The sequence below is a fragment of the Sesamum indicum genome, linkage group LG4 (genome assembly GCF_026168435.1).
Source record: "Sesamum indicum cultivar Baizhima isolate 11 linkage group LG4, ASM2616843v1, whole genome shotgun sequence".
Taxonomy (NCBI): domain Eukaryota; kingdom Viridiplantae; phylum Streptophyta; class Magnoliopsida; order Lamiales; family Pedaliaceae; genus Sesamum; species Sesamum indicum.
In genome coordinates this window covers 8,098,367-8,124,583 of record NC_142660.1, presented here as the reverse complement: position 1 = coordinate 8,124,583, position 26,217 = coordinate 8,098,367, and the positions used below count along the sequence as shown (strand labels likewise).

Here is a 26,217-nt window from a genome sequence, read left to right as displayed (position 1 = left end):
CTACCTTGCCAACTAATTCACTAAAACTGCATAAACGACCTACATCTCCTACCGAAGAAACACGACTACAGTACTTAGTGCAAGTCTCGATAGTACCCTTGATGCATTTTTTCGAGGTTCTCGACTTAGAACATTTCAGACCAACCCTCAGGATTGATTTCATAGCTGCCAAAACTATACACGGTCGAACTCCACGGGTTTAACCTTTCAGTCTATGTCATTTCGTTGAAACCCTAACAAAAATAGAAGATGGACTCAAAAAATTCTCTCTATACTCGTTCACACACTAGAACACCTAATCTTTCACAAATTAGCACAATTCAAGCCCTAATCACTATTCCACCGGCCGACGACGCTGGGGATGGCAGAGAAGCGGTGGCTGCCGTCGGAGATGATGAGGAAGATGATGTTTTACTGATGATATGGCCATGCTCGACTTTGATGGAGATCCGCCACCTTCAATCGCGGAAGTTGAAGGGTTTCCGACGGATCTGAACGATTGCCGGCGGATAAAGAGGCACGGGTGATTCAGACGACGGAGGATGGTTGTACGTTGAACATAATGATTGAACGTCTCAAAAAGATGGCCACCGGCGATTTTTCGACCATTGTTGGCAGTGACTTGAGGCGCCGCCCTACTGTAGGGTTTGCAAGCGCAAAATCAAGTGGCTCACAAGGCGAACATGGCTCGATCTCCTTCAACATGCCTGAGTTCTCAAAACTTTCCCATACGGTGATAGATGCCGGTGATACACAAGCTTTGGATGTGCTGCGTGAACTGAACAACAAACGAATGGAGCGTTTTGGGGAAGAAGCAACGACGCGCTACTTTCCTCCATCTAGGGAGGCGTCTACCACGCCGTTTCTATCCAAAATATTGCTGCCGTCTATGAGGAATATTCAGCCACCGTTCAGGCGAGTAGAGACGACGAAAACATCGAAAAACAAGCCAGATCCGAAACCTCTTTAGCCGACGGTAGATCAGACGGAAACCGGGCGGTTAGTAGCTGATTGCGAGTCAAACGCTGATGATGAGGTGTTGGCTGAAGAAGGGGCACTGGACTTGGTCAAGAATGACTCGATCAATGTTGATGTCGTGGAACATGACTCGGTCAATGTTGATGATGTGGAACATGACTTGGAAGAGGACGGGGTCAATGTTGACAGGGTCAACAATTAAATGGTCAATGTTGACGTGGTCAAAGATGACAGGGTCAATGTTGATGAGGTCAACAATGAAGAGGTCAACGTTGAAGTGGATGGGGAAAAGGAGACATATGCAGACACAGTCAATGATGATAATAGTGTTCGATTTGGAGAGAAAAGAACATATGAGGTAAAATCTGCTTACACCGGCATATTTATAGGGAACATCCCGTTGCAAGCATGCCCTACTCCAGAGGTGGATGATAAGATTTCTGACGCATTCAACAATTCATCCCGTAAGACTCTTTCATATGTCCCTCCTACAATACAAAATGGTGAAATAGTTGTCAGACGCACGATTGAATCTATTCGAAATGGAGCTAGTCGGTGGAAAGCTACCGCGGTGGGTTACTTTCTGGGAAAGAGACCATATTTTTACCATGTCCAAGATTTCGCCTTGCCGGTTTGGCTGGGTTTACATGAGGTTAAGGCCACCACAAACGGATTTTACTTCTTCCAATTCAAGACAATTGCATATATGGAAGAAGCTATTGAAGGGGGACCGTGGTTGTTTCCAGGACAACTAATTGTGCTTCAAAGTGGGCACCGGGAATGATAATGCAAAAATTAAAACATACACAGGTCCCGATTTGAATAAAATTGTGACATTTACCGGTTGAATTGTGGATAGAGGATGGCCTGAGTATGGTGGCTAGTGGAATTGACAGACCCCTATACCGGACGCGATTACAAGAGCATGCACGAGATTGAATTTCGCTCGTGTATGCATGATGCTAGATGTGAGCTCCAAACTACCAAAGTATATTATTATCATGATGCCTGACGAGGAAGGAGGAGAAACACCATGCAAAATTGATGTCGAATATGAGTGGATACCTCCCAAATGTACAAGTTGTATGATGTTAGGCCATACCACCAAGGTCTGTGTGTTCAAAAAACCGTCCAAGCCAGCTAAACCACTGGTCTCTGTTTACATTCCTAAAAAAGGACCTGTGAGGCCACCACCTATGCATGATCAAGAGAGAATGCTGCCGACTCAAGGGGTGGACAACTAGAGAGAGGGACGAGAGATTCCACACGAACAAAAGTTGAGCCACATTCCTAAAACGAGACCTGAGAGGTCACCACCTATGCATGATCAAGAGATAATGCTGCAGACTCAAGGGGTGGACAATTAGAGAGAAGGCCGAGAGCTTCCTCGCGAAGGAAGGTTAAGCCGTGAGGAAAAGGGTAAAGCAGTTGTCGTCTATAATACAATTGATGCTCTACACTTGTTGGATGATGCATAAGAGATACCTCGGGGTCCTATTCAAAGCAACCCCATCCTGCGTGATCCATGTTGAATACAGTAATATGGAACGCTCGTGGCCTGAACAATAGAGACCATCAGCTAGCTATAAAGGACGTCGTTGCTGAGTTCAGAGACTGGAGTACAGACATTACATCAGCTTTGAAGCGATGGAGGAGTAAGCACATTGTTGACATGCCCTACCGAGCATTATTAGCATCATGTGTTTATCACATTTGGAAGGAGAGAAACCTCAGACGATTCGAGCACATAGAACGAACACCCACCACCATGGCGTCAGTAATACTTGAGGCTATTAGAAAGCGAATTAATAGCATCACCTTGCCTAGATCGATCAGTACACAAGCTTTATTTAGACTATGGCGTATCCCTTGGCCTGTCAAGGGAGAAACCAACTGATGATCGAGTTGTTATATTTTTCCTTTCTTTTTTCTTTTACTTAATGCAAATTACATTTACCCAAAAAAAATATTGAAACCACGTTCAATATTAGTGGTAAGCACAATGAAATACACACCGTCACTTGATGAATTCTTACTTTATTCATCAATTTAATATTATTTGACAAAGATTGACAAATAGCAAATAACTAATTCAATTGACTTTTGACCACCCAATCCAACAGACATGGCACCCGATGCCTTATCAACCCCCTCTTCCAAATTTTCCCTCCCTAAATCCCTAATCTGCCTACCCCCTCGCCCACCACTATTGTCACCGTTACTTTCAAACCCAACGCCACCATCACTATACTTCCCGAAGGAAGAAGATTAGCACGACGTCGATCTGCTTCAAGGCTTTGTCTTAAAAGGTGTATTCAAAAGGGTATCTTGCTTTGATAGGTTGGAGGAGAAGGCCAACATTTAGGCCCAAGTTGATCATTTGTGGAGGAAGTCTTTACCCTAGGGACTGGGATTATAAGAGGTTTAGGGAGATTGCAGATAAATGTGTGACGCTTTTTCTTTTTGAAATCGTTAGAACATTTTCTTTTTCTTCTTTTTTTGGGTGAAATGTAAGTTTCATTCAACCAAGAATAATATTTACAATGTACTCCAGGCATACACGGAATGATACAAAAGCCCACGCTAAAGATTAAGAACAATCAAAATCGTGTGGGAAAAGTGTCCAAAGGACCCTATACAATGCAACCTTGACTAAATTAATAAGCCTCTCGGGACAGGCCGTTGACCCCTCGAAGATGACTTCGTTGTGCTGCCTCCAAAGTGTGTACACCGTGCATGCCAAAGCGAGGTATCGCGCTTTGTTCGGCACGGAGGAACCTGTTTTTTCCTTCTTGAGCCACTTGACCGCACTTTGAAGAGTTGACATAGACCGGTTAATGCCAAGCTAGTGTTGGAAGAAAAATGTCGGGGTGTTGCGAGAATCGAACTCGCGACCTCTCGCACCCGAAGCGAGAATCATACCACTAGACCAAACACCCACGTTTTTTTCTTTTTCTTAGCGAGAATCATACCACTAGACCAAACACCCACGTTTTTTTCTTTTTCTTCTTTGATGTTACTGTGGATTGCTAGCAGTTATTGGAAAATGGGTTTGATTTGGTTACTTGATCTATTATTAATTTTCAGTTATTTGCATATTGAGCTTATGATTGTTTAAATAGGAAGTCTAGATCTAGACGGGGTTAAGTGTGATTTTGGTCCCCAAATATAGTTCCTAATGCAGTTTTAGTCCTCTAAATATTTGAGGTTTCAATTTTCATTCTCAAACTTTAATTTTTTTTGGCACTTTTGTCCTTCTGTTAACTCCACCAATAAACTTAATGAAAATTTTATTTAAAACACAAAAAAATTGCTATTTTTCTCCTATTTTGTGGCGTTTTTCAAATTTAATTCCAATGAGTTCATTTTTTTTTCTATTTTTCTTCAAATTTTAAAAAGAGAATAAACCAACAAAAGTGAATTTAAGAAACAAATTTTCTAAATAATTTTAACAAAACATTGTCAATAACTTGTGTTGTGTATAAGACAATGCCTACAATATGTGTGACGTAAAAAAACAACAGTCGTACTAAAAATAAACATCCTTGAATTAATTAAACATCAACATAATAATTTAATATAATATTTTACAATCTCAAATTGAATAATTCATAATCTTTGACATTCCACAATCTCAAACACTAACTAATAAAAATATAGTTCATAATCTGAACTTTAACATTCCACATTCTCAAATATTAACTAATAAAAATATAGTTCACACTCTTATTACAAAATATCATCCTTGTTGACTAGACTGAGATGCTTTAGATGAGCCTAAAGACACCCTTAAAGTACTTCTTGAAACTCTATCAGGCAATTCAGAAGCAACCCTTAAAGTATTCTCTATTGTTGTATTTCAGAAAGAGGCTCTTAAGTTTGGTACACTGATGAAATTCATTCCATCTCTAACAATTACTGGAGTGTGTATGTTTGATGTAGATGGACTGATCTGAATCAATAATATTAGAAGAGAGAATGAATTAATAACTTAAGTGAGGCATACAAAAAATAATATAATCAAAAGATATACCTTGGCTAAAGCAATCCTTGTTGGCTTTGTTTGCTTATCTTTTCGGGGCATTTTTACCTGAAATCACATACATAAAAGATTATTTAAAAAATTAACAAATTGTACACAATCAAAATTATATATAAACAGACACATTATACCGGAAATTTCTGTCTAGTGCCCTTATTTTGCAGTAAAATAGGGGCACTAGACAGAAACTTTTCAGTCTAGTGCCCCTATGTTGAGTAAAAGCACGTTAATACATAGCCATCAACCCACCTACATCGAACCGGGCTTTGATACCACTTGAAGGATAGCGTGGTACGGCCCTGGAACACGCTAACGGAAGCGGTAAAACGAAAATACATATAAAAAATTAAATGACTCTAAGGGTGGTATCCTTCGAGTTCTCGGGCATTCGATGTATTAAAATAAAAACGAACATGGGGTTGATGTAAAATTACTAAAACCGAAATAAAAAGGAGTGAAAAACAATACCTTCATTTTTTATGACTTGCTCGAAATGTTCTTCACTTGAGGCTCCAACGTAGCAGCCCTCTAATATTGCATTCATGCCACTCCCATTCCCCTCTTCAATTACTATAACATCATTAATTAACCCATCATCAGTCCCCTTTTCAATGTATTCTAAGTACATTAGAAGAAACTAAAACACAAAAGCCAAAAAGAATAAAAAAGTTCCATCAGACATCATCGTACAAAAATTAATCATATAAATTTATAAAACATAATATCATAATCCCAACAATAATCACAAAAAACTATAATCAATATTTACATCTCATATCTCAGCAATAAACACAAAATTCTCATAATAAAAAATTAAAATCCAAAAAATAATTACAAAAGTTCATACTAATACTTACCGTAATCAACCATAAAATCCAACTCATGCTTGGTCCTATTTTTCATGGAGAATATACCTCCAGGCGAGATGGCGACGAGCGACGATGGGCCGGAGAATAGGGTCAGCAAGCGGGGGCTGGAGCAATGCGGAACGGATGCCAAAGGGAAGCAATAAAGGATTTTCATCCGCGGCGAAGGATTTTCTTTCAACCTGCAATGACAGCGAACGAATGTCCCGAGTGATTGAGAACACAGCTCTTGCGGTTGGTGTCGGATGGGTTTGAACGAGCGGCGAGTAGTGACATAGTGAAAGAGTTGAGAGTTTGAGAGAGAAAGTGTGTTGTGTTGGGGAAAATTTTGGGAGTGACGGGTATACACTTGTAACCCTGCAATAAGACCAGATTACCCATCATTAAGGGCATTAAAGTCATTTCGCGATCAGGATCCACGCCTCTTGTAACGGGCGGATCGCGGAGGACCCGACCCGGATCGCACAAATCGGCTGAAGACCCGGACAATGGAAGCCGTTCGATCAGAACATGAGCTAGTAGGATAAGGCCACGTGGCCCAGTACTTGATACCCAGTTGTGCTCTATAAATAGACCCCGATGCGCCATTATTGAGGTAACTGTTGCGCATTTATTGAGTTAGAACTTTGAGATCACATACAATTCTCTCGATCAACCTAACTTGAGCGTCGGAGGGTCATTGTCGGGGACGTGCCCGACGAGCTCACAGTTCGTGTTTTATTCTCAGGGAACCCGAAATCTGATCTAGGATTAGTTGGTCTATCTGCAGTGAGATCGTCTCAGGAGATCACTAATTTTGACCCGGATCAGTTGGCGTCGTCTGTGGGAACATCAGTGAATTCATCATCATAATGGAAGGTTCATCGAGGAGAAATGTCGGAGAGGAGGAGACACCAAGAAAAGGAGGAGCAACTATCTAGTTAACCCAAGACGAACTACAAAGAATGATAGAAGAAGCTAGTCGGAAGGCCATTGTGGAATACGAAAGAAGAACCGCGACTCCACTGGTTAAGGAAACGGCGAAGAGGCAGTTGTTTGAGAATGTTGAGCCACAAAGAGAGTCGAGAGTGCAAGGCGAACAAGAGCACCGTACCAAGCGACCAGCATCATCTGATGCCGGCTCCAGCACTCATGTTCGCTCGAAGAGAAGGGAGCCCGTGATATCCCGGGCCGAGGTTGAGAGCGTGGGAAAACAGATACACAGCTTGAACAAGCAAATTGATGAGCTAAAGAAACGAGGAGAGATAGTCTCCCAAAATAAAAATTCTCCTTTCTGCAATGACATTCTGGTCCAGACAATCGAGCGGGTTTCAGAGTGCCCGACTTACGGAGGTATGACGGGATGAGAGATCCGCAAAAACACATGGCTGCATTCGAGATGGTGCTGAATTTATATGGGCAGTCAGCCCCCATCATGGCAGAATTATTTGCGACCACACTTACAGGAAAAGCTCAAGAATGGTTTACCAATTTGCCCCGAGGAAGTATCGAATCATACGAGCAACTCATACAAAAATTCAACTTTCACTTTGCAAGCAAGAAGAAGCAGAAGAGGTCAGCCACCCATTTATTCAATATCCGCCAGAGGGAAGATGAGACACTGAAGAATTTCATGGGGAGATTCAATAATGAGACCTTAGAGGTGCAAGAGTTGAGGATCGATATGTGAGCATCCTCATCCATGGGCTGCAAAAGGGTCCTTTCACGTCTGCTCTCGCACGCGATCCGCCCAGCGACGTCGAACAGCTAATGGCGTTAGCTCAAAAATACATTGATGAAGAGGAGATGAATGCAATGAAAGACTCCGAACGGAGAGAGCGCGACTATGCGCCCAGACGACCTCATGAAAATAGAGAAGGGGGTGGCAGCAAGCAAAAACTGGAGAAATAGAAGGAGCCCAAGTATATCCCGAAATACCATAACTACACTCTGTTGGCCATGTCGCGAGAAAAAGCTTTAATGATGGTGGAAAGTGCGGATGTTTTGAAATGGTCGAGACATACGAGGTACACCCCCTCGAAAAAATTTTCTAACAAGTATTGCAGGTCTCATCGGGAGAGGGGTCACAATACCGAGGAGTGTTTTCAGTTAAAAGATGACGTCGAGAGACTAGTTAGGCAGGGATATTTCCGAGATCGCGTCCCCCGAAATTGCAAAATCAGTGGGAAAGGAAGGAGAAGCAGGTCAAGGAGCCAAGATCGAGATCGGAACCCAGGTCCCTCGAGAACTGAGAGGACCCCGGCCGGCGGGAGCAATGCACCCACAGAGGGAGTAATATACACGATTGCAGGAGGGTCGAGCGCTGGAGACTCGAGTCGAACACGGAAAAGGTGCGCTCGAACTATGGAATCGAGCAGGGAAAGAGAATTCGTGCTGAAGGTGGAGGATGAAGAGGCCATCTCGTTCGATAGTTCTGACAGATTGAAGGATGGCGGGGATCAGAACGACCCTATGGTCGTCAAGTTGGATATCGCGAACTTCACTGTCCACAAGGTGCTGATCGACAGTGGCAGTTCAGCGGACGTCATTTTCAAGAGCGTGGTGGATAAGATGGGGCTAGAGAACGCACGGCTCGAACCCATAAAAACCGCGTTAGTGGGCTTTGGAGGAACCGAAGTGGCCTCACTAGGGACGATCGAGCTACCAGTGTCCATGGGAGAATAGCTGAAAAGAAAGACCTTGTTGGTCAAATTTCTGGTAGTAGACACACACAACGTCATCTTAGGTCGGCCAGGGCTGAACTCATTCCGAGCGGTCATCTCCACGTAGCACATGAAGATGAAGTTCCCCACTGAATACGAGATTAGAGAAGTGTCGTGCGACCAGAAGGAAGCTCGGAAGTGTTACAATTTGTCGTTAAAAGGGGAGCCGAAGCCGAAGAAGCAAAAAACTTGAGGACGCTGAACCCCGACCATACGAGGCCGAGCACTTGAAACCCAGCGAAGAATACAAGGCGATTCAGCTAGTGCCCGAGGAGCCCAGTAAAACGACCCGAATAGGGTCCAGCATGAAAGATGGAGAGATGGCCATGATCGAATTTCTGAGAAAAAATGTTGATATGTTCGCATGGAGCCCATCAGATTTCACAGGGGTCGATCCGGTGGTCATCGTGCATCGACTGAATGTCGACCCGATGGCTCGACCTGTACAACAGAGGAAGAGGTCGTTTGGCAGCAACAAAAACGAAGTCATCAAACAGGAGGTCGAAAAGCTGCTTAAAGCCGGGTACGTATCGGAGGTCCAATACAGTGATTGGCTTTCTAACGTGGTGCTTGTCCCAAAATCTTCTGGGAAGTGGCGCATGTGTGTTGATTTTAGAGACTTGAACAAAGCTTGCCCAAAGGATCCGTACCCACTGCCCCGGATCGACATGATGGTAGACTCGACCATTGGTTTCGAAATCTTCTCAATGATGGATGCTTATCAAGGATATCACCAGATTCGAATGGCTGAAGAGGATAGAGACAAAACCTCATTCGTTACTGAGAAGGGGATTTATTGCTACAACATGATTCCATTCGGACTAAAGAATGCGGGTGTGACCTATCAACGGTTGGTCAATAAGATGTTCGGTGACTTGCTGGGGAAGACCATGGAAGTATACGTTGATGATATGTTGGTCAAGAGCAAGAGGTCGCAGGACCATATCGAGGACCTCGCACAAGCCTTCCGTATTATGAGAACATACGGCATGAAACTGACCCCGGACAAGTGCACTTTCGGAGTAAGAGGAGGGAAATTTCTTGGATACATGGTTAGTGAACGAGGAATTGAGGCAAACCCAGAAAAAATCCAGGCAATAATGAATTTGAGGTCGCCGACTTCGATCAAAGAGGTTCAGAAACTTACTGACAAGATCGCATCAGTGAGTAGGTTCATATCCCGGTCGGCAAATAGAAGTTTACCGTTCTTCAAGATCCTGAGGAAAGCAAAAAACTTTACATGGACCGCGGAATGCGACCAGGCGCTACAGGCGTTGAAAGAATATCTTACCCAGCCCCCCTTGCTCGCAAACCCTAAGGAAGGAGAGATATTGTTTTTGTATCTGGCGGTATCCGAGAATGCGGTTAGCTCCGTATTGGTAAGGGATGAAGGAAATAATCAAAACCCGGTCTACTACGTCAGCAAGATGCTTCAAGGTGTAGAATCCCGGTATTCAGAAATGGAAAGGCTAGCTTTGGCTTTAGTGGTAACGGCTCGAAAACTGCGACCCTACTTCCAGTCGCATAATGTGGTGGTACTAACAAACCAACCCCTCAATAATGCCTTATCTAAATTCGGAGCTGCAATGGACGGAATCCGAGATCGAAAAATCACAGCCCTAGTGCGCGAGCGATCGATCCTTTCGAACAGAGCCGAGGTGCAGGTAGTCTCAGAGACGGGGTCGTGGAAGGACGAAACCGTGAAGTATCTTGAGGACGGTACCCTGCCCAGCGACCCCATTGCTACGAAAAGAGTCAAATTTTGAGCTACCCGATTTACTCTACTAGCCGGCCAGCTTTACAAATGAACGGTGGATAGGCCTCTCTTGAAATGTTTAGACGAGGAGAGAGCCCTTTACGTGATGCGGGAAATCCATGAGGGAAGTTGCGAAAATCACTCGGGTGTGAGATCACTCGCACAAAAAATCATGCGACAGGGATATTTTTGGCCTACTTTAGTCAAAGACTCTAAAGACCTGGTGCGAAAATGCGAGAGCTGCCAAAAATATGCTTTCCTGATACATCAGCCGGCGATCCCGATGGAGCCAATCAAAATAGCGTGTCCGTTCGATCAGTGGGGAATCGATATTGTCGGACCCTTTCCACCCGCCCAAGCTCAAAAGAAATTCATCATCGTGGCGGTTGAGTATTTCTCCAAGTGGGTCAAAGCAGAAGCAGTAGCCAAGATATCTGAGAAGGAAGTCATCAACTTCATCTGGAAGAACATTATTTGCAGATTCGGGATACCTCGAATATTAATATCTGATAATGGCACCCAATTTCAGGGGAGAAAGATTACAGAATGGTGCAAGGAGCTGAAGATCGCACAACACTTCACTGCAGTTGCGAACCCTCAAGCGAACGGAGAAATCGAGGTAACTAACCGGACGATCTTGCAGCACTTGAAGACACGCCTCGAAAACAAGGGATCGTGGGTTGACGAGCTGTCGGGAGTTCTATGGGCTTATCGCACGACCTCGTGATCTACCACGGGTGGGACCCCCTTCTGCTTAGTATACGGAACAGAAGCTATCATTCCAGCAGAAATTGGGGAGGAGTCGCAAAGAATCATGCAGTACGATCCCGAAGCTAACCGAGATGAGCGAAGTTTTGACCTCATGGTGATTGAAGAAAAGAGAGAGGTCGGGTATGCCCGAATTCTGCACCACAAGGGATTGATGATGAAGAGCCATGATCGCAAGATCCGACCACGCCAACTGCAAGTAGGAGATCTCGTATTGAAAAAGGTAGAAGCCTCCAAGCACGTAGGAAAGTTAGAACCGCCATGGGAGGGACCATACAAGGTAACCGAGATCAGAAAGAAGGGTACATACAGGCTGCAAGACATGCAGGGTCGAAACTTGCCACACCCCTGGAATATACAGAACCTGAAGAAGTTCTACGCATGAACAGGAAAGTCGTACTATGGTGCCTTTGAAAGGCCATCAACAAAGAAGATCGAGTCTGGTGCTGTGAAAGGCCATCAACCTGGAGGAGGTCAAATTCTGGAGCCTGTGAAAGGCCATCAACAAAGAGATCGAGTCTGGTGCCTGTGAAGGCCATCAACCTGGAGGAGGTCGAATTCTGGAGCCTGTGAAAGGCCGTCAATCATGTAAAGGTTAGAGAGATGGCATTCAGTATACTGGATATAGTCATCACTGGATATAGCATCAACTGTAATTTCCTCGGAACAATTTATAAATCTGCGTACATTTTTATTGCTTATCTTCGTACGTGCACACTTTCATGTCCTTGTCGTTATCTACTAAGCAAAGTAAGCCAATCGTGCGATCTGAAAAAGACGCATCCAATTAAACGCGAACTGAGAAAGACGCGTCCAATCGTGCGATCTGAAAAAGACGCATTCAATTAAACGCGAACTGAAAAAGACGCGTCCAATCGTGCGATCTGAAAAAGATGTGTTCAAATTCTACGATCTAAAAAGACAACCTAAATGTGCAATCTGAAAAAGATGTACTTCACACGCCAACTAAAATAACAATCGAAAGAAGACAAGTTTTGTGCGATCCAGAAGACACGCAATCTTTGAACGAACGGAGGCATTCAGTAAATAAAAAGAGAAGCAAAGTACACAAGCTGCCAAAAATCAATCTTTCCATTAATCGAGTGTCATTTACAAGGCGATCATAAACCTACACCCCAATGTCCTATTCTCAAAAGAATTACATTTCCGAGAAACGGTCTATAGGATTTACAGTTCGAGAGTGATCAGGTCAGAATCCTATTACAAAAATGGGGAGATTAGGACAAGTCACGCATTAGCCTCCGCTTCCAGCTCGTCTCTCAAGGCCATAAACTCATCATCCTTCAGGTCAGGATCAGCAGGATAACGTTGGAGGTCGCCATCAAGCGCGATGCTCAGTTGACCGCGATCGAAAGATTCTTGAAGTCCGCCAAACTTTGTGATCTGATACAGGAAGGTCTCATAACCCTTGGCGTATGAATTCGCGGACTTGAGCTCAAGGGTAGTCGTGAAAGTATCCGTCTTCAGAAAGTCACGAACTGCAGACATCCTGGAGTTGGCCAAGACTTGCTGATGTTCTTCGATAGGAATTCGACCAGCTTGGCCTTCTTCCACTCCATGCTTGTGGCCTTCTTCACGTCCAGCTTCGAACGCTTCCCTCTTAGCCTCCGCCAAAGCCACCTCCTTCTCAGAGAGAAGAACCTCCCTCTCCTTCCTGGCAGCATCGAGCTCGGCCTCTAAGCTCGTGACTTTCTCACCAAGGACCAGCATACTATCTGCATAATTGAGGTCCGCCTCGTCTCGCTCTGCCAGTTGAGCCTTGAGATTTTGCACCTTCTGGTCTGTTTGAATGAAACTCCTTCGATAGTGGGTGCACTTCAGAGTGAGACTCCAGAGGAAGGTCATGGCCTGCAAGGTCGAGAAAAGCCAGTAAGAAAGCAGGACGAAGAGATAGACAATCAGTCAAGAGAATACCTGAATCAGGGAATGAGCCCCGAACTCTTCGAGCCGAATGGGGTTGTTAGCCACCAGCGAACCTTGATCGCGAACGGAGATGATGGAATCATAAAGATCGAAAGTATCATTCCCTACTTCGCTATAGAGAGCCGAACTAGACATGCTATCCTATTTTGGGAGGCGGTTGGTTACCTCGAAGGGCCGCCCTGCTCTCCTTCCAACATGCCGCGAGCTGGACTACCCTCAAAAATTTGTCCCGATCGTCATTTTCGCCAGTCTTCTCCGCAGCTTCCCTAGCCATCCTGCTCAACACGTTCGAGCTATGCGGTTTGGATTGGGGAAGGTTAGAGGTTTCTGCAGGCGCCTTCCCTTTGCCCTTATCACTTGGCCCTTGCTTGGCCTTATCTGCCGGACCCCGTTTGGGTGAGGATCGCTTCCTCTTTTCGGGTCGCTCCTTAGTGGGAGGACCTCGCCTTTCCTGCTCGACCCCCTGGTCGCCACTGACTTCGTCCAGGTTTAATTCTAACTCCGAAGAGTTGTAGCCGTGGTGACCTCCAGGAGCGGAAGGCGTTTCCTCACTATCGACCAGGATGGGTTGCTGGCCGACGGGGCTCACAAATACAAGAGCCTTCGAAGGAACTGGGGCGGGCAAACTAGAAGGGGGATCAGATGAAGCTGCGACCTCTTTCCCCTTCCTCAATTTATTTTGGGCCGCTATCATCCGCATAGCATTGCGCGAACTCATGATTAGATTATCTGCAAAAATTAGAGAAGTCAGTACATGCGAGCACACCAACAACAGAATGAATGGGACCGGAAGAGAAAAATCACCTAAGGACTCTTAGATATGGAGGGACGCTGGAGAGAGCCCAGATAGTTGCAAAACCTTCTCAGTGAGAAGCTTCTTGGGGTCGTACTTATAAGCCGTTAGGCTCCTTATCTGATCGCCCTCCAGCCCTCCTCCACTTGTTTTCGGGATGGGTTTATACAAGGTCCATTCATTTTTAAAAGGCCAGACACCTCTAGGAGATCGAATAAAAATAAAGCGATCTAACCAGACCCCTACATTCGACTTCAGGGCGCTCAAGTATCCACAGTCGGGCTTGGCCGAAAGATAGAAAAAACCTCTACTACCGGATCATTTCGAGGTGGTGAAAGAGTACAAACTCCAAAAGTTATCAAAACTGGGTTCTATACCTAGGAATTGCATTATTACAACAAAAAGAACGATATGAGAAATTGAATTGGGGGAAAGTTGCATAGGGCACAACCCCAGTTTATTCAAAATCGAGGCTATAGGGGGAGCCAAAGGGAATCGCAGCCTAGCATCGAGGTATTTGATAGAAAAAGCACTAAAACCCTCGGGGGGACGATGCATGCGATCAAAACTGGCAGGGATGATAATTTCATAACAGGAGGGTATATGATGTTTTTCTCTAATCTTGAGAATGAGAGTCCTAACTTTGCTGAATACAGCTTCCCAAGGGTTTTTAGCGAGCCTATCTTGGAATTTCGCGAGAGTCTAGGGGCCGGCATGTTCATCGGTGAGTTTTGAAATCGGAAACTTTTTGTTCCTCTTTGGAGAGGTAGAAAAAGACTCATGAGAAGACCCAGACACGGACCTAGATGCGGACTCTGACGCAGACCCAGACACAGACTTAGAGGTAGACTCGGACGCAGACTCAGAATGGGTCGCATGAGACCCTGAGCCAGGTCGCGACTTAGAATTCGAACTAGAGCTAGAGGGCATCGTACCTTAAAACAGGATGGCTCTGGAAGCTGCAGATCGAATGCGAACTTCAAGTCGTGAGTGCAGGTCGCTGGAAGTCTATATATGGGGCAGGCGTGAGAGTTTGAATGACCGGTATATTTAAAGGAAGACCCCTCTTGAAATACGCACCGCAGATCAACCGCCGAGATGCCGACACGTGTCCGCCTGGGTAACCGATCGACGATGCGACTGTTCGGCTTCTTCAAAGGCAACAGTCATGCACTTTGAAAAAGTGGGGGAGTAATGATGGGTATACACTTGTAACCCTGTAATAAGACCAGATTACCCTTCATTAAGGGCATTGAAGTCATTTCGCGATCAGGTTCCGCGCCTCTTGTAACGGGCGGGTCGCGGAGGACCCGACCCGGATCGCACAAACCGACTAAAGACCCGGACAATGGAAGCCGTTCGATCAGAACATGAGCCAGTAGGATAAGGCCACGTGGCCTAATACTTGATATCTCAGCTGTGCTCTATAAATAGACCCCGATGCGCCATTATTGAGGTAATTGTTGCACATTTATTGAGTTAGAACTTTAAGATCGCATACAATCCTCTCGATAAACCTAACTTACGCGTCGGAGGGTCATTGTCGGGGACGTGCCCGACGAGCTCACGGTTCGTGTTTTATTCTCAGGGAACCCGAAATCTGATCTAGAAAGAATTGGTCTATCTGCAGTGAGATCGTCTTAGGAGATCGCTAATTTCGACCCGGATCAGGGAGAATGAGAAAATGAGGAAACCTAATTCCCCCCTCCCCCCCCCCAACCAATTTTCCCTCTTCAGCAGTCATGCGCATTGTACATGCCAAAATCCATTAATTTTGACGGTAAAGCTAACGGTAGGATCAAAAGTGCTGAAAAGATTAAAGTTTGAGAACTAATATTGCAACCTTAAATTGTTCGAAGATTAAAATCGAATAAGTCACGATATCGGAGAATGAAAAGTGCATTTATCCCGATCTAAATGTTGTTACGGAACTTTTAATCGTTGAAAACCGATCCACTTTTTGCAATGGTTTTGCAGTATAGTGTGAAGAATTGGTGAATAATGTGAAATGGTGTCTGGTTTATGTGTTCCTAGCGCGCGAGAGAGATAGAGAGTGATGGTGGTGCACGAGGAGGTAGGCGGATTAGTATTTAGGGAGGGGGAGGAACTGGAAAGGAAATTAGGATTTGGAGAGGAGGAGGTAAAATGGTATTGGATGCCACATCGCCATTTTGTAAAGCCATGTCATGAAAGTTGTAGTCAATTATAAATCTTCCCCTAATTTAAAATCGGCACGTGAGGAACAGGTGTTGATCTCCGGTCAATTGAAAAAAAATTCGATGAGAGATGTCCTAAAATCGCGCAAATCAAAAATTGGTCGGATCTTTTTGCAATCCCATATTATTAAAGGATTAAAATAAAAAATGAGTATGACTAAAAAACCAAGAATATCTTTAATTTGAAGAATAATGATAGACGTATCATTACATTACTGTACACCAAGTCACGATCCCTCGATAAAAGTTCCTAGGTTATTGTGAACATGAATAGCTTGTATTATGATTTGAAATTGCATCCATAAACATTTACAAACAAAAATAAAATCAAAATCCATTCATCTGGATATGAACAAGTCCTTTTTCTCTCTTCTTTTTTTTTTTTTTTTTGAGAAAATCAACAAAATAACAAATCAAAAGCAACAAAGTATGTGTAAGAAGAAGATTGATCAACACAATCTAGGCAAAGGTCTTGTATGTTGAGGGGTGAGCTTCACCATTCTTGCCATTTGACCTTTCATTTCTCTGCACACTTTCTCCAGCTCCACCACCCTCCACTGCATCCTCTCCAAGTTTACTTTAACATCTTCCTTGTCGTCGGATGAGCTCTCCATTTCCAAGTTACTAGTGTTGTCATTGTTTTCGTACAACACCATCTGGTAATTACTATTATTACTGTTATTTATGCACTTATAACTGTTGCTGCTAAGGCTTGAATGATCGTCGCTCACAAACTCCGCCGTTTGTATGATGGAATGCTGAGAAGCCAGCGCTTGAACCGCAATTCTTGGAGGTATTCGAGGGTTCTTTGCTAGGTCTTTGCAGGCTTCCAGGCTCAGCTTTTCGTAATTTAGGCATCTACACAATCTGGATCTTTCCTCTAAGGAAAGACATGGATGAGACTGCAATAGGACCAACACATACTTCTAAATTGAGTAGCATAAAAAAGACACTATAAAGGAATGGGAAAAATCCAATTAACCTAGTGTGATATTACAAATGAACAAGTTATCATTTATAAAAAAATTAAAGATAAATTGTCATCCAAATTATGTCATTTTTTACACTTCTTACTGAAACTTTTTTTGTATCAACTTACCATCTCAACTTTGTGAAATTTACACTTTATCATATGTGATCGTCTTTTTTGTTGATATTTTTGCCAGAAAAATATCACATGTTTTGCATATGTGAGAAATATCACATCATATAACCTTTTAGATATCACAGAATATAACCTTTTAGATATCACATATACACCGAATAAGATGTTTTTCAGACAAAAGCTTTGATTGAAAAACAGTTATAAATAGCAAAGTGTAAAATTCTGTAAGCTGATACAAAGAAAAAATTTAGATGCCAATAGTGAAAATAATCATAGTTCAGATGATATAATATAATTAATCCAAAACAATTAGTAATTTACATCCTGTATTTTTTAAAATTAGTAATTTACCCCTCTGCGTGTTTTAAAATGAAACTATATACCTCTCTGTCTGGTAAATGATTTTTTTATAGAAAACAAATTACACTATATTTTTATACAAGAGATAATTTATTTATTTATAATATTACATGAATTAAATTACATTAAATCATAAAATAAAACTCAATTTTGAAAAATTACATTTTATTCATAGGTCCTTTTACACTAGGCCCGAAATCAAGAAATGTTTTATATAATTATCCAATCAATCACAATCATACATACAAATCATTAAATATAGAAGACAAAAACCTCTTATTGTCTTTATCTGTGGAAAGACAGGGCAAGTTTATGTGTCGTTTACCTTATACCTATCCCTCACGGCATACTAATTAAGTTTCAAGTATCTAAATAAACAATTACACAATACACACACATATATATATATATATATATATATTAATGAGCAAGAACATAGACTATGAAACCGCGTTCAAGTCCCGTGACATTATAATTATTCTATCTCATAATTGAAATAATTCCTTCTTTGTCCATCCAAAGGATTAGTTGCTATTATTCAATTAAAAAGGGGACAAATGCAAGCTACCCTTGTGATATCGTCAATAAGCAAACTACCCTCTTATCAAAAAATAAATAGTGATTTACCTTCCTATATTTTTTAAAATATAACAATTTACCCCCTATAATTTTTAAAATGAAGCAATTTACCTCCCTATATAAGGAGGTAAATTTGTTTCATTTTAAAAAATACAAAGGGATAAATTACTATATTTTTTTTCATAAGAGGGTAATATGCTCATTTTCAATATGATCTTGGAGTAAATTGCTATTCAGGTTTTTGCTTGGAAGCACAAGCACTCAATTGTGGAGGGGTACTTTATTAACTTCTTGTTACTTTATAATTAGACCAGGACACGACTAATCGAATATTATGGCTCTTGGTTTGTATAGATAATGACAATTAGTACCTGTCGGAAAAATTGGTAGGATTCATAGGAAAATTATAAAGCACAAGACACAAGAAGAAAGGACAAATGCAGTGCAAGACAATACATGCTGGCAGAGAATAATTAGCACTGTTTTAGGCATCATGAATTGCCAATTCCCTCCACTAAATGAAAGCTAATTAGTGCTTAATTATTGTTAATTAAGAAATTAAGGTATCTTTAAATTCTTTCTGACTTCAAATGTGACAGATTTATGGGAATCTTGGAAATATTGAAAATGGAGCAAAATCCAAAAGTCAAGAAACAGGTCTTCTCAAGTTGTCTTCTGTATCATTTTATGTATTTGTCTTTGCCCCGGGGGGCCCCAACCCCCACACACCATCCCACACCATAAGTACGTTATCTCCTCCATACCCTCAGTAGAAGATGGTATTAATAGGAAATAGAAAAGATGAAAGGAAAATGTTGTAAGAAGGAAAATATTAAACTTGATGGTTAAAACAATGCTTAAAATATTTTTGATTCTCTATTTTTGGTAGTTGGAAATTTTTATTTTGTTTTTTAAGAGTTGTAAAATAGTTCTTTTATTTTATGATATTTCACGATTTTGGTCATTTTTTAATGATGAATTTTGCAAAATTTGTGAGAATAAATTATGTGTCACTCGCGATTTTGATACTTTTATTCTTTATCTTTCTAAGGGTTAAAATAGTCTTATAATTTTTTGATATTTCGTAATATTGATGTTTTCAGTGCCGAATTTTGCAAAAGTTATCGGAATAAATCATGTGCCCATTATTTTTTTTTTTATAATTTTTCGTCCATATTGACAAAAGTAAACCAATTAGAAAAAAAACCCCAATTTAAACAAAATCACATGAGGCGCATATGATTTATTACTGTGAATTTTGCAAAATTCGCAAAAATATTTTTAAGCCAATAAAAGAATTATTGAAGAAATAGGGTTAAATGCAAATCCTCTTAAAATAGCAAAAATCTCCTTTTCTTTTAAAAAAAGGTTATAGCAATCTTGTAATGTAGGAAAAGCAGTGAAGTTTTTTTCAAGTTAAACTTTTGAAAGAAGGATAGTGTGACCTCCTAATGCAGGAAGCAGAGAGGTTGTTTTCAAAAGTTCATGATTATTATTTTTTTTTCAATGAAATTTTCTACACCATTACTATATATTTTCACATAGAGAAAAATGCAATTAACCTGGGAGAAATTTGATAAACAAAGTGAGAAAGAAAAAAAATAGTGAAGAAATGTGATCACCTGAAGATAGATGTCAATTGCTCTATAGACTTGATCAAATGAATCTCTTGCACAATCAGGCAAACTCTCTGCAACTCCAAGAAACTTTGAGATCTTGAGGTTCGGATCAGGTCCAATCTCCCCCAGATACATGTCAATCAATTCCCCAACCTTTTTCATCTTCTCCAATGACACCTTATCATAGTAATGAACGAATAATCTGATCAATCTCACAACAAGATTCACATCATAAACCCCTCCATTCCCTCCAGACACCAGCAAATCATCCAGGGTTGCCTGATCAAGCATCCCTCCTATCAGCCTCTCCAACGCTGCCCGCCCCTCTCGGCTCAGCCCGAAACCGGAAACAATTCTCAGCACCCAGAACAACCCCCGGCAGGAAAATGCAGTTTTCCCCATCAACACGACCCCGTGAACTGCAGTGTCTGCTAATCCTCGGTAATCGGTCGATGCGTACCTTATGCTGCCGCCGTTGGAATGTAGTGCGGTTTTGAGATAATGCAGGAGAAATCTTGTGAGGACTAAATTGTTGTTATGACTCCCATAAGACCCTAATGCCCTGAGGAAATGCTCTATAATCTTCGGACTCAAAACAGTCAAGTCTTGGAACCACCAGGCCCAAGCTTTTCTTGATGTGGAGCCATTGCATATTGTTGGTGAGTTTAAACTGCGTGCTGTTTCGGGAGAGGAAGACGAAGAAGATGAGGAGAAAGAGAGTAAGCTGACATCGGAATTCTGTGCAATCTTGGCAAGAAGAGAGGACAAGAGCTTCTGAATGAGGCCACGGGATTCTGCATAAGAGAAGAAGGGGTCACAGTTCTTGAGGCAGGTGATAATTTCATTCCAGGACCAGTAGAAAACCCCGTCAAGAAACTCTTCGGTTTGATGCAAGAGATTGACGAGGGATGCCTTCTCAGACATTCCAAGAAACACCGAGCAGCAGTGGAGGAGGGAAACGTTTTCCACTGTAATGGAAATGGTGCCGTTGTTGTAACAGAATCTTGAAATCAGTTCAAACCCATCAGCGCCGCCTGGAAAATCATCAATCTCAATCCCCGACCTCCTGATCTGAGTTCTTCGCTTTTCTTGCTTGATTATCTTCCTCAACTTCCACGAATACTTTGACAGGATTTTCTGCAGCCCAGAAACCAAGAATGAGCTGATGAAACAAAATTGTTTGAATTGAAAACCGGTTTCTTGGAGGGATAGATAGATACATAGATGGAAGACAGTATTATCATTACCTCGGAGAGGAAGAATGTGTGTTGGCCATTGATGTGAATTTGCAGATCGCAGAGTTCTGACATTGTGGGCTTCTTTGCATTGAATGAACTAGTGGTTTACGAGCAGTAAAAGGTGAAGTATATCCGTGAAAAGATTTCTGTGCAGCATTACGAGTGAGTTAGCGGGGGTGGGGTGGGGGGGAATAAATATAGAAATGGGTGATGCTGCAGCTATATATGACAATGACAAATTATAGAAATTGTTTTCTTCTGGCCCTACTGCTTTTTCTAGTACTCCAGCTTTTGCAAATCAGTCCTTCGAGAAACTTTTTCTGCAAAGCAAGTGAACGAATTGCCATATAAGCTCAGCGCGACAACAAATACTAACCTTAATTAGATGGAAAGTGCTTCTTCTCAAAGTTTTTTATTCAACAACGTGAAAAGGGATTTTTTTCTCTCCTAAGAGTCTTCTCCCTCGACTAAGTGGTTTCCTCCCCTTGGATTAGGGTTTTCGCCGGCGCCCATTCATCGCTTGGACATCGGATGACACCATCATCGTAACTGCTTCTCTTTCAATGCTGATTAAAATGCTCGTCTCCCTTGCTTTTGCCTCTCTCTCTCTCTCTCTCTCTAATCTTGCCCTTTTGTCTGAATTTTTTCTTTTCTTGTGCTTAGACCCCTGCCCATTTTATCGTTCTTTCTTCTGCTGATTTTTCATCTTATATGTTATATCCCTTTTGGTAGTGCTATTGTCCCCTCAATCTTCCCTCTTAACCTTGTTCTCCTTGTGGTGTTGTTGTAGGTCACTGCAAACTTGTACCCCACGCTTGGAATCTTGCACCTGGCTGGATATCATCCGATGGAATCTGCAGTGGATAAAATGGGTAATGATCCGGGTCGAATTCGGCGATCTCGAGAAATGATCTCAACATAGATGGTTAACTCTTCCAAGATCAGATTTTGGGGTCCCTGAAAATAAGACAAGAAAATGAGCTAGTCGGGCACGTCCCTGACAATGACCCTCCGACGCTCAAGTTAGATTGATCGAGAGAAAAGTGTGCGATCACAAGGTTCGATCTCAATAAATGCAGAACAGTTACCTTTAATGACGGCGTTTCGGGTCTATATATAAGGTTCAGTAGGGTAGCACTGACCAGCCACGTGGTTTCATCCTACTGGCCCGCGTCTATGATCAGACAGCTATAATTGTCCGGATCTTCGAGGGCAGACGGATCCGGGTCAAGTCCTTGCGACCCGTCTGATGGAAGAGACACGGATCCTTGCTTAAATGACTATAATGCCCTTAATGAAGGGCATTCTTAGCATTTTCCTTGTATCTCCTCTTAATCACACATCATTACTCCAGCACTTATCAAAAAGTGAAAATATCACTTTTGGAGAAGTTCATCGGTCGCGTCCGTCGATCTCGCCAGCTGCGTGTACATGTGTCGTCATCTCGTGGGTCCTTCTGCAACGCGCTTTCCCAGAAGGTAGGGCTTATAAATACCCCCCTCATTCAAACATTCTTCTCTACCCCACATACGAGCTTTTAGCGACCAGCACTACTAACTCCAAGTTCGCATTCGACCTAGAGCTTCCAGAGCCATCCTGTTCTAAGGTACGATGGCTTCTAGCTCTTCTTCGAATTTCGGTTCGATCTCCGGCTCTGGGTCGTCTGCGACCCCTTCTGGGTCCGCACATAGTTCTTTCTCTACCTCTCCTAAGAGGAATAAAAAATTCAAAATATCCCAGAATCCTTCTGATAAACAAGCTGGGCCTTCTACCCTTGAGAAATTCCAAGATAAGCTTGCTAGGAATCCCTGGGAGGGGGTAGTCAGTAGCGTTAGGACTCCCATTCAAAAGATTAGGGAAAAATATTTCATACCCCCTGAGTACGAGATCATTATTCCTAGGGCTTTCGACCGTATGCATCGTCTCCCCCCCCCCCCCCAATTTTTGTGCCTTTTCAATCAAGCATTTCGATGCCGGGCTGAGGTCCCTTTAGCTCCTCCTCTAGTCGCAATTTTGAATAAATTGGAGTTGTGTCCTATGCAACTCTCCCCCAATTCCATTTCTCATATTGTTCTTTTTATCGTAATAATGCAATATTTAGACATAGAACCCAATTTTGATAACTTTTGGAGTCTGTACTCTTTCACCACTTCCACACGATCCGGCAATAGGGGTTTCTTCTACCTCTCTGCTAAACCCGACTGTAGATATTTAGATACTTTAAAGTCAAACGTAGGGGCTTGGTTAGATCATTACATTTTTGTTCGACCTCCTAGGGCTTGGCCCTTTAACAAGGAATGGAGTAAGTATAAACCTGTTCCCAGGATGAGTGGAGGGGGGCTGGAGGGCGATCAAATAAATAGAATAACAGCTTTTAAATACGACACCAAGAAGCTTCTCATTGAGAAGGTTTTGCGACTGTCTGGACTGTCTCCAGCGCCCCTCCACATTGATGAGTCTTTAGGTGATCTCTTTTTCTCATTATCGTTCATTCCTTTTTGTCTGTTCGAGTTCGCTAACCTCCCTCCATCTTGCAGATAGCTTGATCATGAGTTCTCGCAACACTATGCGACTGAAGGCGGCTACGAATAAGTTGAGGAAGGGAAAACAGGTCGTTGATCCTGCGGATCTCCCTTCAAGCTCGCCTATCCCTGCTCCCTCGCGTGCCCCTGTACCTGCGAGCTCTGCTAACCAGCAACCCATCCTAGTCGACAGTGAAGAAACTCCATCCGCCCCTGTTGATCATCATGGCTATAACTCCTCGGAGTTAGAACTGAATTTAGACGATGTGAGTGGTAACCAGGGTGCTGAACCAGAGAGATGCGATCCCGACAGCGGGGACCGTTCTAAAAAAAGGAAGCGATCTTCACACAAGCACGGGCAGGGGGACGAGGCCAAGGAGAGCCAGTGGAACCTTCTGGCTCTTCAAAGTCCAAGCCCCACCATTCGAAATCACTACGCAAGATGGCCCTGGAAGTTGCAGAGAAGACCAGCCAGGTCGAGGAGCGAGACCGATTTCTGAGGTTAGCTCAGCTCACTTCGCGCTGGGAGGATAACAAAGAAGCCTTGAGAGGCGATCAGTCTCAAGGAGACCGAGCGTCTCCGAGGTGGGATAGCTCTTCCAGCTCGATGCTCTTCTCAGAGGCGGGGGGTGAATCTTTCGACCTTTATAACTCCTTCACCTCGCTTCGCGACCAAAGCTCCTTGTTAATGAACAACCCCATCCAGATCGGGGAATATGGGGTCCATGCTCAGCTACAGGTATTCTCCTATTTTATTGATCGTTGTCTCAATGTCTGTTTTCTAACTAGCTTCATTCAACATTGCAGGCATTAACCTTCTTCCGGAGCTTATCTCTGAAGTGCACCAACTACCGAAGAAGTTTCATAATATCGGATCAGAAGGTGCAGGATCTCAAGGCCCAATTGGCAGAGCGAGATAGACTAGATCTCAAGCACGCAGACGAAATGCTGATTCTGGCCGAGAAGGTCAAGAGCTTGGAGGGCCAACTCGCAGAAGCTGAGAAGGCTAAGGAGGTCGCTCTCGCTGAAGGGACGAAGGAAGGGTTCGACGCTGGGAGGGAGGTCGGCCTCGTTGAAGGTCATAAGCAGGGATTAGAGGAAGGCCAAGCTGGTCGTATCACCATTGAAGAACATCATAAAATCATGGCCGACTCTAGGATGTCCACTGTTCGTGATTTTTTGAAGACTAATACATTCACGACTGCTCTTGAAATCAAATCTGTTGATTCCTTCGCCAAGGGTTATAAGACCTGCGAGGCCCAAATTGAGAAGCTTGGTGGATTTCAAGAGTCCTTCGATCGCAGTCAACTGGACATCACGCTCGATGGCGAACTCCAGCCCTACCTTGCTGAGCCTGATCTCAAGGATGACGAGTTCGCTGCCTTGCTAGAAGAGCTAGAAGCTGAGGCTGATGCTTGATGCGATATGGCCTCAAACTTTTGTAATAGGGCTTGATGCTTGACTTCTTTTTGCTGATACTGGTTAACAATTCACTTGACTTGTAATTTTCTTTTTGGATATTCGATGCTGATGTTGAAGGGCACGAATTTTTGGTATTGCCCTGCAAATGATGCTTTATCAATGGAAAGACACAATCTTTTGGCAGCTCGCATATTTGCTTCTTTCTATCTCCGTTTATTGAATGCTTCCCTTTTATCCCAAGATTGCATCTATTTTCATATCACATAATATTGGTCTTTTTCAGATCGCTCTTTAGGCCGCGTCTTTCTCAGATCGCCGTTTTATTGAACGCGTCTTTTTCAGCTTGCGTGTAGTGGAGTGCCTCTTTTTCAGTTGGCACAGATAATGCGTGTTTTTCAGATCGTAGTTTAGGCTGCGTCTTTTTCAGATTGCAGTTCTGTTGAACGCATCTTTTTTAGTTCGCGTGTAGTTGAGTGCCTCTTTTTCAGTTGGCATAAAGGATGCGTCTTTTTCAGATCGCACGAGTTGAATGCGTCTTTTGCAGTTCGCGTGTAGTTGAGTGCCTCTTTTTCAGTTGGCACAAAGGATGCGTCTTTTTCAGATCGCACGAGTTGAACGCGTCTTTTGCAGTTCACGTGTAGTACTTCGAAGAATTTAATAGCAGACAAAAGGCAAAGCATAAAATGCATGCAACTTTTGAATCAATGTAGTATGAAAAGACAAATTGATTTCTTAAGATTGCTCCAGAGAAATTATAGCTCATACAAATTTTAATGACTGTTTTCCAATACAGAAAAAATTCGATTGATGACCTTGATGTGAATTTTCAAACTCACAAATGACTCCTCGAATGCAATACTCAGTCGGCGGCCTTTCACAGGCTCCTTAAATGCGACCTCATCGTAGTTGATGACTTTTCACAGGCTCCTTAAATGCGACCTCGTCGTAGTTGATTACCTTTCACAGGCTCCCGGTGGTGCGATCTCGTCGCAGTTGATGGCCTTTCATAGGCTCCCAGTGGTGCGATCTCGTCGCAGTTGATGGCCTTTCACAGACTCCTAGTTCGAACTCCCGAGCTTATTCATAAAACTTCTTCAAATTCTGTATGTTCCAAGGGCGTGGCAGATTTCGTCCCTGCATATCTTGCAGTCTATACGTCCCTTTTTTCTTGATCTCAGTCACCTTATACGGCCCCTCCCATGGTGGTTCCAGCTTACCCACATGTTTAGAGGCTTCTACCTTTTTCAACATGAGATCTCCCACCTGAAGCTGCCGTGGTTGAATTTTCCGATCGTGGCTTTTCATTA

General features: G+C 42.9%; 3 protein-coding genes and 1 non-coding gene across 5 annotated transcripts; 2 read left to right on the top strand and 2 right to left on the bottom strand.

The window, feature by feature from the left end:
- Positions 1-3,845: 3,845 nt before the first annotated feature.
- Positions 3,846-3,917, bottom strand: TRNAP-CGG (transfer RNA proline (anticodon CGG)). The gene has a single exon. It is a non-coding gene; the product is annotated as a tRNA-Pro (tRNA).
- A 3,931-nt stretch (positions 3,918-7,848) lies between these two features.
- Positions 7,849-8,550, top strand: LOC105159816 (uncharacterized). Its single transcript, XM_011077016.2, has one exon. The coding sequence runs from the start codon at positions 7,849-7,851 to the stop codon at positions 8,548-8,550; it is 702 nt and encodes a 233-aa protein (XP_011075318.2).
- Positions 8,551-16,320: 7,770 nt separating this feature from the next.
- Positions 16,321-21,482, bottom strand: LOC105159800 (BTB/POZ domain-containing protein At1g50280). 2 transcript variants are annotated; one of them, XM_011076992.3, is made up of 4 exons: positions 21,343-21,482; positions 20,976-21,112; positions 19,732-20,865; positions 16,321-16,967 (listed from the first exon to the last, which is right to left on the bottom strand). In XM_011076992.3, the coding sequence occupies exons 2-4, from the start codon at positions 21,036-21,038 to the stop codon at positions 16,515-16,517; spliced, it is 1,650 nt and encodes a 549-aa protein (XP_011075294.1). In that variant the 5' UTR covers positions 21,039-21,112; positions 21,343-21,482; the 3' UTR covers positions 16,321-16,514. The 2 variants fall into 2 exon arrangements, with proteins under 2 accessions (XP_011075294.1, XP_020548745.1); XM_020693086.2 differs by lacking the exon at positions 21,343-21,482 and having other exon boundaries at positions 19,732-20,890; positions 20,976-21,121.
- Positions 21,384-25,085, top strand: LOC148788385 (uncharacterized). Its single transcript, XM_088879747.1, has 3 exons — positions 21,384-21,511; positions 21,757-24,227; positions 24,296-25,085. The coding sequence occupies exons 2-3, from the start codon at positions 23,931-23,933 to the stop codon at positions 24,905-24,907; spliced, it is 909 nt and encodes a 302-aa protein (XP_088735873.1). The 5' UTR covers positions 21,384-21,511; positions 21,757-23,930; the 3' UTR covers positions 24,908-25,085.
- The last annotated feature ends 1,132 nt before the right edge of the window (positions 25,086-26,217 follow it).